Genomic DNA, 15,069 nt, shown 5'->3' with positions numbered 1-15,069 from the left:
CAGAAAGTCTGTTCACACCAGAAGAAGTGGTGTGTTCTTTGTCGGTAAACCAGTGGTGCCCACACCAGCACGGGATTTGAAAGGACATCTGCACACCTGTGTCTTGGGAGCCCATCCGCAGGGTAGAGCTCATTCTCTTTCCAGAGACTTACTTTTATCATCAGAGTCAAAGCATATGGCAGAAGGCTATTACCTGTGCCGTATATGTGTGTCTGCTATGTTTCTATATTCTATTTTACATCATTGTTAGAACTAAGTTTATATTTACCTAGATGATGAAGTAATCGCTCCAGAATGATTCATTACACAGCCGGCCTTTATATCTATGTGTGTGTGTGTGTGTGTGTGTGTGTGTGTGTGTGTGTGTGTATTTAGCTACATAGCTGAACACTCTTGGAGGGAACAGAAACATTTGAGAAAATGTATCTGTGTGCAGTATAAGTGTCTTCACATAGAAACCACCTCACCATTACAATGTGGCTAAGAGTACCAACCATTGTTTATTTGATTTGTCAGAAGCATGCTTGTGAACAAAGAGAAAGGAGGAACTCCGTTGTTTCCAACAAGAGAAACCAATAGTCATTTTTACTAGCTAGCTGGGGACTAGTGGTAAAGGAGGGAAGCCATGTGAGGCGGACAGCATGAGCCACACTAAGGTGTCGGAATGTCATTCTGAAGGCAGCAGATGAGCACTAGCTGCTTAAATCTGATGGGAGTTGGGAAGAAACTTTATTCCAGATCTGCCGTTAGTATTTAAAATCAGCAAGATTTTTTTGTTTTGTTTTGTTTTCATGTACATTGATTTTTTCTTGCAATGCCTTTCCTGCGTATATGTCTGTGTGAGTGTGTCAAGTGTATCAGGTCCCCTGGAACTGGAGTTAGAGACAGTTGTGAACCACCATGTGGGTGCTGGGAATTGAACCTGGGTCCTCTGAAAGAAAAGACAGAGCTATATTCCTCCACAACCCTTACTTACAAATCTCTCTCTCTCTCTCTCTCTCTCTCTCTCTCTCTCTCTCTCTCTTCTCTTACTCACTGTGTAGACCAGGCTGGCCTTGAACTCACAGAAATTCACCTACATCTGTCTCCCAGGCATTGTGCCCAGCTGTGTACTGCCACCACCTGGCCCAAAATTATCAAGTTTATCAGCACCATTTGAGGTCATGGGGGAGGCTGGACGAATGAGATCGCAGAAATGCTAATCTGAAAATGTACTATTTATTCTAGCAATATAACAAAATCTAAAAAAATCAAAAAAGGCAAAAAGCTAAATGGGCCGAACAGTAGAGCGTTGGTGGGTGGTGACGTCAAACTAGGGTGAGACGACAGCATTGTCGAGTGTAGACGCGTTTATGTGATCGCTTGAGCCACTCCAGCGTTAGTTCAGATGCTAGCAGGAGACAGTTAGTGATGTGAAGTTTAGGAATTAAGGGTGGGATAAAGGGACTAATCGTGGAGATAAATGTGATAGAAAATGGAGAACAAGAAAAAAAGGTATTCAGAGCTCCATGGCCACACAGGACAATGTTCTTCTGGTTCCTTGACTAAGTAGTTGGCGTATGGAAAGAATTGAAGCCTAGGAGGTGTGAAGTGGTTAGTTTGCATAGCTGCATGGATAGGAAATAGAAGGCTGACAGCCAGTCTTCAAAACCGTCAGATAAGATACACATGCAGATGGTATATGGGGAGAGAGGAGTGCCCATCTTTTCTCTTCATCCAAGGTCTGGAATTGTACCCAAGAAACAGCTTCTTTTCTGGATATTTCTGGAGAAGAAATCTTCTTAGAGGAGAAGAGTTTATGGAAGATAAATAGTTGTTACAAAGTATTTAAAGTAGTAATAATTAACTTCCTTTAGCCATGGAGACTTTGACACTCAAGTAAAGTGATGTACAGTTTCCTGAGGAATATTAAATATAAACACAAAAATAGTTTTAGAGATCCCATATTCCTTTTAGTTATACATTAAAACCCTCAATTCTAGAAAATAGAATTGAGAAAATGAAGAATACAGGTGGTGGGTGGTAGGAGGCAATTTTTATATGAGACAAGAAAGATAAACATTCTGAAGAATGGATAAGAATCACGAGAATTGTTGTCATGATAGCCTCATATTAACTTCAAATGGAACGTTAATATAAAGTCACAGACACAAGCTAAGGCTGCAGAACGAGAAAGGGCTAGAAAAAGCCAGGTCAGCATTTAGACCCTGAGTAAGATTTTCCGAGGCCTGACCCAGCGGTAGTCTCAGATACACAGACTGCGGTAATCCATGCCAGTGCTCAGGAGGCAGACAGATCTCAGTGAGTTCAGGGGAAGCCTGGTCATCATAACAAGTTCAGTGAAAGCAGATTACATGGTAAGAAAGCATAATCCAGCTAGCAGTGTGTTGCCTTTTCAAATGCCTAATATCTACCTGACAGTGTACATATGAACTCACAGGGAATGAGACAGCACACAGAAGACCTGCATAAGCTCAAGCCAGAAAAACCCCAGTGGTGGGGCTGGGGGAGACACACGTAGAGTCCCTCCTCTAGCTGAAGAGCTGTTGGGGTTTCGTAGCTGCTGAGAAACAGAAAGTCAGTTTTCTTTAGTGTGAAGATCCCTGATGAGTCGGCCATTCTCCAGGGCAGGCCCACCCCTAATAGTAGCTGAGCAGCACCAACTGGAGTTGAGTTTCTTTCCTTCTTTTTTCTTTTTCGTTTTAAAGGCAAATAAGAGGTAGTTTATTCTGGAGCCATTATGAGTGGCCATGGCCTGGGAACACAGACTTAGGTTACCTCAAATTCCATGTTCCTGCATGGACGCAGTTTTGTGAAAGATCATAGTTTTACAGAGCAAAGAGTCGTAAGCTGAGGCAACTTTAACTACACTGGTGGGTACCGCAGAGAGGCTGTACATCAAGATGGGCTCTTAAAAGAAGACAGTTCAAAGTTGGGTGGGGAGGGAGGAGGGGGAATCAGGAAAGAGTTAGAAGAGAAAGATAATATAATATGGCAAACACATTATATTTTCGAAATCCTCAAAGAACTAATAAAAATGCTTCTTAAAAATCCCAGTTCTCTTTTTGTAATGAATTGGGTTTGTTGTTTAGAAATAGTTTGTTGAAATTTGTTAGTTATCAAAGCTTGAACCAGAAGAAACAGGACTGATAACTAAGCATCAGCTACTAAATGAAGCCAAGTGGTAACAGAGGAACTGTGTTTTCTCACCTCAGTTGGCAGTCTAGGAAAACAAAGACTCTGGGTTACTATATAAGTGGCTACCAGCCATGTGACCAAATTTGACCAAACCCACAAAGATGAGCTTGTATTAGGTGAATAGTTCAAGAAGATAGAAAAAGGGTGCTGTGTAATTAAGTTCATATTATTCAACCTTTGATTTTAAAAGTTCAGCCCAAGAGGACTGGGAGGTGCTAGGTGGCCACACACACTTCTTGCAAGCACAGGAATCTCAGTTTGACTGCCCTACACTGACATAAAAAGCCGACATGTCCACCTTGGGGTAATGAAGACATGTGAATCCCAAGAGCTTGCCAGCCAGCCTAGCAGAAACAGCAGAATTCAGGCTCACCGAAACCCTGGCTCAAGGGAAGAAAGTGGAGGACAATGGAAGCCACGGGATGTCCTCTCCATCCTCCACAACATGTGCAGGGTGTGGCCATACACACATTGAAACTTTGGGTGGATACAAAGTAAAGTCAGATCTATGTGCTTATAAACACAGATGCACAAAAATAATGAGTAACCTTTTTGTTGTTGTTTTTCGAGACACCGTTTCTCTGTGTAACAGCGCTGGTTGTCCTAGAACTCACTCTGTAGACCAGGCTGGCCTCGAACTCACAGAGATCTGCCTGTGTCTGTCTCCCGAGTGCCAGGACTAAAGGTGTGTGTCACCACTGCCCAGCTGAAAAAAAAATTACTTAGCAATTATATTGAAAATCTCAAAGAATTTAAAGAAAATATATGTAAAGTGCTTTCACCAGAGTTCTAGCTTGTATTGTCCCTCAACCTCTGGAATCTTTCGCCAGAGTTCTAGCTTGTATTGTCCTCAACCTCTGGAATCTTTCGCCAGAGTTCTAGCTTGTATTGTCCCCAACCTCTGGAATCTTTCGCCAGAGTTCTAGCTTGTATTGTCCCTCAACCTCTGGAATCTTTCACCAGAGTTCTAGCTTGTATTGTCCCCAACCTCTGGAATCTGCAGAGGACTTCTTCTCCGATAGCGAATGCGACAGCGTTTACAGGATCTGTCTCACAACAGATGCCCACATCAGTAGCTCGGATGGTTGTCCAGAAGGAAAATGGTCTTCAGCACACCCGGAAGATGTTGCACGTGGGTGATCCCAGTGTGAAAAAGACTGCCGTCTCCCTGCTGAGGAACCTGTCACGGAATCTTTCTCTGCAGAATGAAATTGGTGAGTCGAAGGCCGTGCGTCATAGGTGCTCAGTGAACTTCCAGGTGCAGGGGGCTGGTGATGAGCAGGCCTGCCTTTGCTGCACGGGAGGGCAAGTTCCCTCCTCCCATCCAGCCTTTCCTTCATTTGTTTTGATGACTTGCAGAAGAGAAATCTTGACCACACTCTATCTGCATGCCACCTCTTACCCACTGGCTGTTCCATTCAGGGGGTCTGTCTCATCTGCATGTGTGTCATCAACATAATTAAATTGCATAATTACAACTTTAAAATTGTAAATTGCTCTATATTCAACATGTAATTTATGCAATAGGACCCATCTTGATTCTGAGTTTTAATTGCCAAGAATAAGTTCATTTCAATATATGTTGTATTTTTAAGTGAGATTTTCTAGCCAGATAGGTTTTCATTTATTTCATCTATCTATCTATCTATCTATCTATCTATCTATCTATCTATCTATCTATCTATCTATCTAGAATGAATATATTGTGGATATAGGTTTAGATAGATGCCTTCCCATAGTATATTGTAGAATGTATTTTATTGATGCCTGTACTTTCCTAAGACAACTAAATATGATAGACCCCTTTCATTGCTGCTCTTCCTCAGCCTTGACCGTGTGTGTTTCCTTAGCCTGGATCTATGAAGGGATCTCCTGGTTGGTGATGAAAAGAATGTGGCACCGAGCTCAGCGGGTGGCTGGGGCCCTCCTGTTATTTGGTCAGAATTATTTCCATATTGTCCACATAAATTGTGAAAGGAATACCCATGTTCCCAAGGTCTTTTAGTCTGGGTTTTAACCTTCTGATAATAACTTTCATGTGGCCGCAATTAATGGGCATAAACTCCTGGGCTCACCCAGAACAACCTGTGGAGGAAGGTGCTGTTGCTTCCGGTGTTAGAAGTTAGAGACATCTATCAGAGAGCGGGCCTACTGTGTGCACCCTGCAGTCAGGATGTCTGCAGAGTCTGCTATGGATTGTCCTGGTGTCTTAAGTTCCCCTCATTTTAACTGAACCAGAAGTTTGATATTTTTAAAGTGTATTTTAGTTAATTAAACATATTCCTATAACATATATAACTCTATCCAAAATTTCTTTGTGGAAATCTTTTTCAACTTTTAAGGTAATGTCTGTATTGCCAGAAACAAAATTTCTGGATTGAAGAGTATGAAATTTTAAAATGCTTGATATTTTTACTCTGTGGAAGAATTTTCAGCACACTGAGAGCAGGCACTGGGTTTTCAGCACACTGAGAGTGGGCCTTAGGTTTTCAGTACACTGAGAGTGGACACTGGGTTTTCAGTACACTGAGAGTGGACACTGGGTTTTCAGTACACTGAGAGTGGGCACTGGGTTTTCAGTACACTGAGAGTGGACACTGGGTTTTCAGTACACTCAAAGCCGAGCATTAGGTTTTCAGATTTGATCATAAAGACTCGGCATTTTTTTATACATATGTCAACCAATGGCCTGTGACTCCAGCACTTGGGGTGGGAGAGGCCGAGCCTAGGAGTCACTGGCCAGCCATTGCTCTAAAAACCAAGCCCTGGTTCAGTCAGACACCCTGTCTCAAAGCGATAGGCGGAAAGGGAATATGGAAGACAGCTGACAACCTGCTTGACTTTCATGTACGTGTGCAGGAGGCACACATACAAAACACTCCTGTGTGTGTAACACACACACACATCCTCCTAAAAGAAAAATCCTTCTAACCAAGCATTGTTTTTCCTTCAATTTGTAGCCAAAGAAACTCTACCAGATTTGGTTTCCATAATTCCCGACACAGTCCCAAGTACTGACCTTCTCGTTGAAACTACAGCCTCTGCCTGCTACACACTGAACAATTTAGTGCAGAATAGTTACCAGAATGCACGAGACCTCCTCAACACCGGAGGCCTGCAGAAAATTATGACCATCAGCGTAGGAGAAGGGTAAGTCCCCTAGTACCTGTCCCCGTTTCCCGCCACCACGACTGTATCAATGCCCTAGCTGCCGTTACCTTTCGCGGAATCCTATGAGCAGCAAGGCCACAGGCAGCATCCAGATCTGGGCCCTCATTCTCTTCTAGAAAATGCAGTCAGACAGGCGCCATCGTTTCTCTTACTTGTGGATTCTGGTGTTTACTGATGTAATTAATTAGCTTCCCAGAGCAGTGGCTGTGATTTAAGAATTGTAGACTATAGCAAAATGGCATTTTACCATATTCTATCTTAAAAAAGAAAAGTGCCAAACAGCATAAAGATAAATGTTATGAATATAAAAACTCTTTGTCATTAAAAAACTTTATAGAGTTTTGAATATAAGGGACCTGCAACTTAAATGAATTTACTTCTTCCAAGTGACCCTGAATGTCCCTGGGGTACTAAGAACTCCACAGGAGGCTAATGCGACTCTCCTTCCAGCAAACAGTGTGGAAGAGAAAGCTGAGGCAGAGTCCAACATTTGTATGCATTAAAGCTTTCTGTATTCTTTTTTTTAAAATGTGCATTAGTATTTTTCCATGAGTGTCGGGTCCTCTGGAACTGGAATTACAGACAGTCAAGAACTGTCATGCAATTCTAGGGATCGAACCAGGCCCTCTGGAAAAGCAGTCAGTGGTCTTAGCTGCTGAGCCGTCTCTCCAGCCCTGCTTTCTGTATTCTTGATTGCATGTTAATAGACCTTTGTGCCAAGGGAAATAAACTCATATTCTTTGTTTATGAAAGAAAATACAGCTGTATGTTAGTAGGTAATAGACGGTAATGAAATCTGAAAGAAAACTGGCATCTAGCCAGAGATGGGAAGTTGAGGACACATCTAGAACTGCAGCATCAGAAGCCGGTGCGGTGTCAAATACAGTGGGGAACTGGGTTGGGACAGTAAGTTCTCTTCGACCCTGTTCTAAAGACACAATGATTTTAAACTATTTTAACAAGAGTGTATGTTATTAACTTGGAAAATTTGGTTTGCCCCCCATTGGGAGGGTCCTTTTGTCTCGGAGGCACGCGCACGTCTTTGCTTGTTTTTCTGCATTGGAATCTGTAGATATGTACCATAAAAATACAAATGAAAGGCGCTATAAGTAAACTGAAGGATTTAAAACATGTATAAATATCGTGGGCTTTTCTCTGTAAATTACTTATTTACTAGCGTTACCCTTATGATTTATAAAAAAGCCTCTTAAGTGAACTCTGGCTTTCGAAGCTCATCCTCTGTGTGTGACAAGTGGCAACTGCTGAAGCCGCACCAATGGTGACTTGAGGAATGAGAAGGGAATGGCCAAAGTCCATGTTCTCACTGACCCACGCACATTTCTCTCTTTCCAGCTATGCCCCCAACAAGGCCAGCAAAGCTGCTTCTGTCCTTCTGTACTCTCTGTGGACACATGCAGAACTCCATAATGCCTACAAGAAGGTAAGAACACTGCCCAGATAAAACGTGACACTCCACCTGACCCTCAGCAGAAATCACCGGATAGCTGCACTTTCTTCTTTGTATTTAAATAGGTTGGCTATTATGGTTGTCATTGTTGTTCTGATTTGTTTTTTGAAAATTTCATACATGGGCACTGCATTGTCCCTCCCAAATTCAGGTTCTCTTCTTTAAGTACCATTGTTACATGTATATACACATATGCATGAGTACATACATAAATACATATGTGTACACATGTACATGTAACCTACTGAGTCCACTTAGCTTTGCTTATATCCAAGGTTGACCTCATGCAATTGGACAACCTATGTAGGAGTTTATCACTGGGAGCGATTGATTCTCCCTCTCACAGCGGCCTTTAGCCTGTAGCTCTTCATCAGAAGATGTGGACAGGGGTGATGTGGGGTCACCCCTGTCCACACTGATGCGTCAGCTGGTGGTGCCATTTTGCTGGTCTTGTTCAACCACATTATTGAAAGTCCATGGATCCATTTTCCCCACCATATCTAGGGAATATGATCTATCAGCCATGTTGTGGGCCTCTGGATCTTAAAATCTTTCTGTCCCTTCCATGGTTTTCCCTGAGCCTTAGACACAGGGTTGCATTGCGGATATATCAGTTGTGGTTAGGTACTGCACAGTCCCACTGTAGATCTCTGTAACAGTCTCTGTATGTTGCAGAATAAAACTTGGATGAGGAGGGGACTCTACACTCACCTGTGGCTCTCAGGGAGAGTCTTTGCAATACAGTTAGAAACGATATTAGGATCTGGAGTAGTATGCTGTTCTCTCGGGGAAATGACCTCTCCTCAGCCTACAAAACCAGATATGACATCAGTCCTATGGGCGAACCCTTAAGTCCAATTAGACAATTATTGATCATCTCCAAAATAAAGTGCCACTCTGGCAGCATGTGGCTGTCTTGACAGGCCCATCGTTGTGGCCCACGAACCTTACAGCTGGTTAGAGCTACTGACTGCTCCTCTCTTGGCCACTTCCACAGCACCTTCCCCTCTGTGAGCACCTCCTTAGGAAGGAGGATCCAGTCAGCTCCAGCTCCATTCCTCCAAGTCCTGAGTCCCAAAGTGCATGGCGTCTTCAGCAATAGGGATTTACCTTTACGTTCTGTGAGCAACACAGGAAACAGTAACAACTTATATTGCTTTGTGAGTCTTTTGGACTCCTCTGACCAACAAATCAAGAGGATGTTTCTCATGCATGGTACCAGGAGTTTGTTAGGTACTCCACGTGGCATAACTTCTTTAAACTATGTATCTATGAATACACATAGATATTACAGATAATTTTAGGAAACATAAAATGAATTCCTATGTCTTTTCAAACATCTTTAGTGTTATTTATCCTTCCTCTTCCACTTTTTCTCCACATCGCCCTCCCCCTTACCAGTGAAAGTGCCCCAGTTCTTTCTGTTTCCACCTTATGTCACCTGTGTCTTGTCATTCCCACTCACCCCTCACCCCCAGCACCACCTTCCCCTGACTCTCTCTGCCCCACCTTCCCCTCACCCCTCAGCCCCACCATTCCCTCTCCCCCCCTCCCGCCTCACCTTCCCCTCTCCCCCCAGCCCCACCTTCCCCTCTCCCCCATCCCACCTGCTCCTCACCCCCACCCCACCTTTCCCTTCCTCCCATCCCACCTTCCCCTCACCCCCACTCCACCTTCCTTCCCCTCACCCTCCCAGCCCCACTTCCCCTCACCCTCCCACCTTGCCTTCCCTTCTCCCCCAACCCCACCTTCCCTCTCCCCCCACCCCTCCTTCCCCGTATTCCCTGGCACTACCTTGGTCTAGTGTTCGATTCCTGATTCTGCAGGTTCTCCAGGTTATTTACTTGCATCTGGAGATTAAGAGCTGGGGCACAAAGTGAGAGAACATGGGGCTTGTCTTTAGAGGCTGCGCACCTCACTCAGTAGGATGTTTTAGCTTCATCTATTTACCTGCAGATTTTATGACTGTTTTTCTCTGCAGCTGAGTAGAGTTCCATTGTGTACCTGTACTGCATTTTTATCAGCCATTCATCAGTTGAAGGGCATTTAGGTTGTCTCAGAACATATTCCACCAGCCTTAGCAGTTAGGAAAATGGAAATCAAAACTGCTTTGAGATTTCCCCTTGCCGTAATGGGAAGGGCTAAGACGGAGAGTACAAATGACAGGGTGGGTAAGGCTGTGGGGAAAGCAGCGCCTCCTTCACGGCTGGGAGTGCAGGCTGCTGCAGCCACTCTGAAACCAGTGTGGAGCATCCTGAAGCTAAACAAATCTACCTTAGGACCAGCTATACCACTCCCTGACATACACCAAGGAGTTGACACCCTGCTGCCCAGACATGCTCAGCCATGTTCATTGCTGCTTACGTCACAGCTGTCGGGAAATGGGGCCAACCTAAATGTTCTTCCGCTGATGAATGGATGAGACATTTTCTTATGCGAGGATGTAGTAGCCTTTTACATTTCTGTCTGCTTCTTCCAAAGGCTCAGTTTAAGAAGACAGACTTTGTCAACAGCCGGACCACCAAAGCCTACCACTCCCTTAAAGACTGACAAAGGTGGAAATAAACTTGGAAATTTCAGCTTCAGGGTTCCCCACTATAAACCCCCCCCCAAAGAAAACACCTATTTTTCTACCAACTGACCCAAGAAACCTCAGAAAGCATGCTTTGTTTATATTCTTTTGTATTTCCATCCCCTAAGTCTAGAAAATGAATAATCACGATATAATTTGGTTAGGCATCCTTAAGACTTCTACAAGGTCTGCTGTGCCCTGTAGAGTTCACGGACACCATCGTCCACGCTCACAGTACATGTGAATACATATGGGCAACAGCCAAGGAGCACCTGAGGAAAGACCTTGTGTGGCTAGACTTTTAAAGTGTGATTGACATTTCTGTCCTTTGTCTGGGCTTTGTTCTTGTCCCTCGTCTGCATGTTACTCCATTATTGAACCACAGGCGTGTGTTCAGTCATACTGAACAGGACAGAGATGACAAGAATAAAGCTTTGGTGACAAGTGGTTTAATTTGTGATTGTTTTCCATCCTTTTGGGTAGCTCTGCTTTATCTTTATCTTTCAATTTAAATGAATGTAAGAAATGTAGATTCCAGAGCTGCATTGGCGCTAAGATAAGGGAGTTGAGAAGTGTCATAGCAAACTCTGTGGCTGTACAGGCTCACCCACCGGGCACCACTGCGATGAGCAAGCATGTGGTGGAGAAATGGGAGAGAAGAGAAACGGAGTGACTCATGTGCTGTGGAGAGAGGTGGAACTGGAGACGCTGTTGTGGTGAGGAACAGGCTGGTGAGAGTGGCCTGCACTGCCACCTGGAGCCAAGTGATGTCTGGACCTCTGTTGCTTCCGAGGTGGCTCCACGGTAGCCAGGGATCTGTGTTGATGTCTGTGGTCTCTATTACCACCAAAGGCCATGAGGATGCCTGTGTCCTGGATTGCCACCCAAAGCCATGCTGATGTCCAATGGCCATGCTGAGCTGGCCCTGGCCCTGAGAGAGTTTGCCCTGCTCTCACAGGAGAGTTCCTTGACTGCTGCCTGCAGGGAAGCTGACCCTGCACCTTGCCTGAGTGGGGGTTCCCAGCGGAGGCCGGGGCTGATCAACTCAGCTATCACCCAGGCCCACCCCAATGTCTCCCCCATCTGTAACTACTGGAGTTCATGAAGGGACTGGTCCTGCAGAGCTATAGCCACAGGGTCTCCATGACTACAACAGCATGGTATCCAACAGGAGTCGGGGGGGGGGGGGGGGCGGGGTGTCCACTATGGATGGTCTAGCAAAAGCCAGAGGCCTTGAACCAGACCAACAACTTGTTGCAGTGCACGTTATACAAGTAAAGCCGTTGGGCACAAGGGCCTACTGCACAGCACACCGCAGCTCCCCTTACCACTGCGGCGAATACATTTATGAAGGACAGGTGGGCAAGGGGGAGGAGCAAAGTGGGGCTTTTTATTATTTTTTTATTTTTTCCTTTCTTTTTTGGAGGGGAGGCTACAAGGGTGGAGGGTGGACAAGGAAGGACTGAGAAATGAATGGGATCGGGAACATGATATGAAATTCTCAAAGAATAAAAAGTGATCTTTAAAAAAGTCTGGCCATGTATAAAGACAAGTATTGGTTCTGAAATTCCGTGTTCTCCCTAAGCATTGTATAAATGGAGTTTTCACTTCAAGAAATCATGTCTGTGTGATGTCACCACTGGGTGTTGATCTCTTGGTCCAGTGTGGTCTGGACTTTGCTGCCCACTGCGGTTGGGATAAGAATCCTTTGTTCTTCGGCAGGGTTGCGATGGGAGCCAAGGGCCAGGGAGGCAGTGAGGCCAGACAAGGGCCCTGAGAGCAGCTGGTTTGAATGAATCATAGCGTCAGCGTTGTCCAACTTTGACAGTGTGATCCAGGGCCGCTGCAGCTCATGCTTTCTCCCTGATACAAGACAGGAAAGCCCTCGGGAAGGGGCCAGAAGCCATTGTAGCCGAAACTGGGAAGTACCAGCCTTCGGCAGCTGAGGGATCAGCTAGGGAAGGGCGTTTGTGGGAAAGGCAGTTTTAACTAGATGGTAATTAAGCTGTTCCCATTAGTCCTCCACTACCGTTCTGCTCTTTATTGATCCTTTGAAGTCTGACATCATTTGCATAAGAAAGTAAGAGAAAAAAGAATCCTTCAGCTACTTTGGTGGGAAAAAATGAAGAGAAAGTAAATTCCCATTTCTATTTAAATGTTTATTTAATTCTGGATTAGGTTGGAACTTAAAATGTTTTTAACTTTAAAAGTTTTAGTTTAGGTGATTAGCCCAGGTTGAGAGGTTTAATTTTTTTCTTAAAAACTAAATCTTTCACCAAAGGTCTAACAATAAGCATTTAGGGTTCGTGTATTTCTCCAAGTAAGTGATATAAGTTTGAAAGTTTCTGTGGATTTCTGTGTTTGCTTCTGGTGTCTTTATCTTAAGGTGTTAATATACGGTGATATTAAATACAAAATGAATGGAAGTGACAGTGCCTAAAGTTATTTATATTTATTTCCAAATTAGAGTCCTAAACTTTTTACCAAGAATAGTTTCCTATCGTGACCAAAGTATATAAAAATTGGAAGACACACAATTGTGTTCACTATTGTTAGACTTTGTGTGTGTGTGTGTGTGTGTATGAGAACTTAGCTAGCTTGATCCTCTTCTCTTGCTTTGTTCCTCTGTTCACAGACAGCCCGACTTTACTCTTTGTCGGCTCAGCCTGGGAGGCCCTTGTATAGATGAGTATCAGTTTTGACCAATGGTCTGTACATAAGGCTGTTGTTTCCTGGCTGTGCCTCTGCCCCCACAAGCCCTACCTCCCTTCGCATCTGTTTGTGCTATGAGGTTTAGAGCCGCTCCATGTCCGGGAATACTAAATGGTTATCTAGACTGGGGGGTTTCTGGCTTGGGACTGCACTGCAGGAGCATTTTTTTTTTTTCATGTGACTGGTAATCCCCTGTTTACCTTGAAAAGGTTATCTACAAAATAAATGGGATTAACATGCCAAAGGAAAAAAAATAGCCAGGGCAGACAAACTAATACAAAATAAGTCACCCTCTAAGACATAAGTCCTTAGAAGAAAACAAAAAATTACGTGTGTATGTATGTATATAAAGCCTTAATATATATATTACATATATTCAGTAGGTTGTGAGATTTCTGCTTAACAAAGATATAACAAACTTTCACACTGTAGTTAGGATAAGCCTCAGGATTAGGGGACAATTCAGAAGACACCCAATCAAGTTTTTGGAGTATCTTCTTGCATCAAAAAAGACTTGATCCTAATGGCAACAGAAAACATTCATTCAGTTAGTGCCCAGTATAGTCCCATCTTAAGACTCATGTGGTATGAAGATCCTTGTTGGGGGAGGAGAACAAAAGGAGGAACCGCTTCTCAAAATGCAGTTCTGCTTTAAGGCTAACAATTTAGTTTGCAGTGGTCCTGACGCCTCTGATGCAATATACGCCAGCCTTCGAAGGCCTGCATGATGGAATATCTCCTTAGGATGAGTGTGTTCTGAAGTAAGAAAGAATGCCATCTGTTAGTGTCACACCCAGCAAACTGTGGCCTGGGAGACTCTACTGCAGAATCCAGCTGTTTGAGCTGAGGCAGGCGCCATTTCAATTCCCGGCAACCACATGGTGGCTCACAACCATCTGTAGTGAGATCTGGTGTCCTCTTGAGTCGTCCACATCAATTTAGACCCTGAAACCCAATCTGGACAAGTTCAACAGAACCGCCATGGCCGGGTGGTGGTGGTGCACGCCTTTAATCCCAGCACTCGGGAGGCAGAGGCAGGCGGATCTCTGTGAGTTCGAGACCAGCCTGGTCTACAAGAGCTAGTTCCAGGACAGGCTCCAAAACCACAGAGAAACCCTGTCTCGAAAAACCAAAAAAAAAAAAAAAAAAAAAAAAAAAAACAGAACCGCCATGTATGGGATGTATGGGCTGCCCACGCATACTTCAGCATCGCCAAGGCATAGATTGCACTTTCATTCTGTAGAGTAGGCAGCCAGACTTCAGTGCTAGGCTGTGCCAGCGAGACCTGCAGATAGTGGCATCCTCGTCTCCTCAGGCTTTTCTTTAAAAAAAATTATGCATGGGAAAATCTGAAACAGATAATCACATTCCTAGAGTCAGAGCAAAGCTGCAGAGGGCCTATCTGAAGCAAAGGGCTGGGCCCCCCTCCAGGATTCTCCCCCAGACCAAAGAGGAAAGCTCACATGTCTGCATCTGTGCAATGTCAGCTTCTCTCCTTAGGAACCTATGACTGCAGTCTGACCCGACAGCCAGAGGTCTCACGCCACCTGGCCTCACACTGTGTCATTTCTCTGTGGAAAGTTTCTTAATCTCACTGAGGTTCAGATTTCTTTATCTGTATAATGGGTTCTGAGGATTAAGTGTGTTGGTTAATAAAGACTGCAGGCTTAAGTGTGCCAGTTAATAACGCCGTGCCCACAGTGTGTCCTACAGGTAAAGCTGTGCAGCTTCCCGCTGCTGAAAGCTCCTCTTTAATCCACCTCTTTAATTCTCAACCTCCCCTCACACACTCCTGTACGGCACACTCGCAATCCTGCGCTCCCCCACACGGCATCCTAAACTCGCACAACACACTCCTTCACAACTATGCAATCACACACATGTGCGCTTACTGAAACACACTCTTACACTCTTGAGCTAACTCTCGTGCACTCACACTCTGACGTCC

The 15,069-nt window shown here is 44.4% G+C and overlaps 1 protein-coding gene across 1 annotated transcript in view; it reads left to right on the top strand.

Annotated features, from left to right (window-relative positions):
- Pkp2 (plakophilin 2) overlaps positions 1–11,535 on the top strand; it is a 61,673-nt gene extending 50,138 nt beyond the window's left edge. Inside the window, exons 10-13 of the mRNA XM_057764382.1 lie at positions 4,259–4,412; positions 6,159–6,348; positions 7,723–7,810; positions 10,319–11,535. Coding sequence (XP_057620365.1) covers positions 4,259–4,412; positions 6,159–6,348; positions 7,723–7,810; positions 10,319–10,387 — 501 coding nt within the window. The 3' untranslated portion in view covers positions 10,388–11,535. The remainder of the gene's footprint in view (positions 1–4,258; positions 4,413–6,158; positions 6,349–7,722; positions 7,811–10,318) is intronic.
- Positions 11,536–15,069: the final 3,534 nt, after the last annotated feature.

Source organism: Chionomys nivalis, chromosome 3 (genome assembly GCF_950005125.1).
Source record: "Chionomys nivalis chromosome 3, mChiNiv1.1, whole genome shotgun sequence".
NCBI lineage: Eukaryota > Metazoa > Chordata > Mammalia > Rodentia > Cricetidae > Chionomys > Chionomys nivalis.
This window is presented reverse-complemented; position numbering and strand designations above follow the sequence as displayed.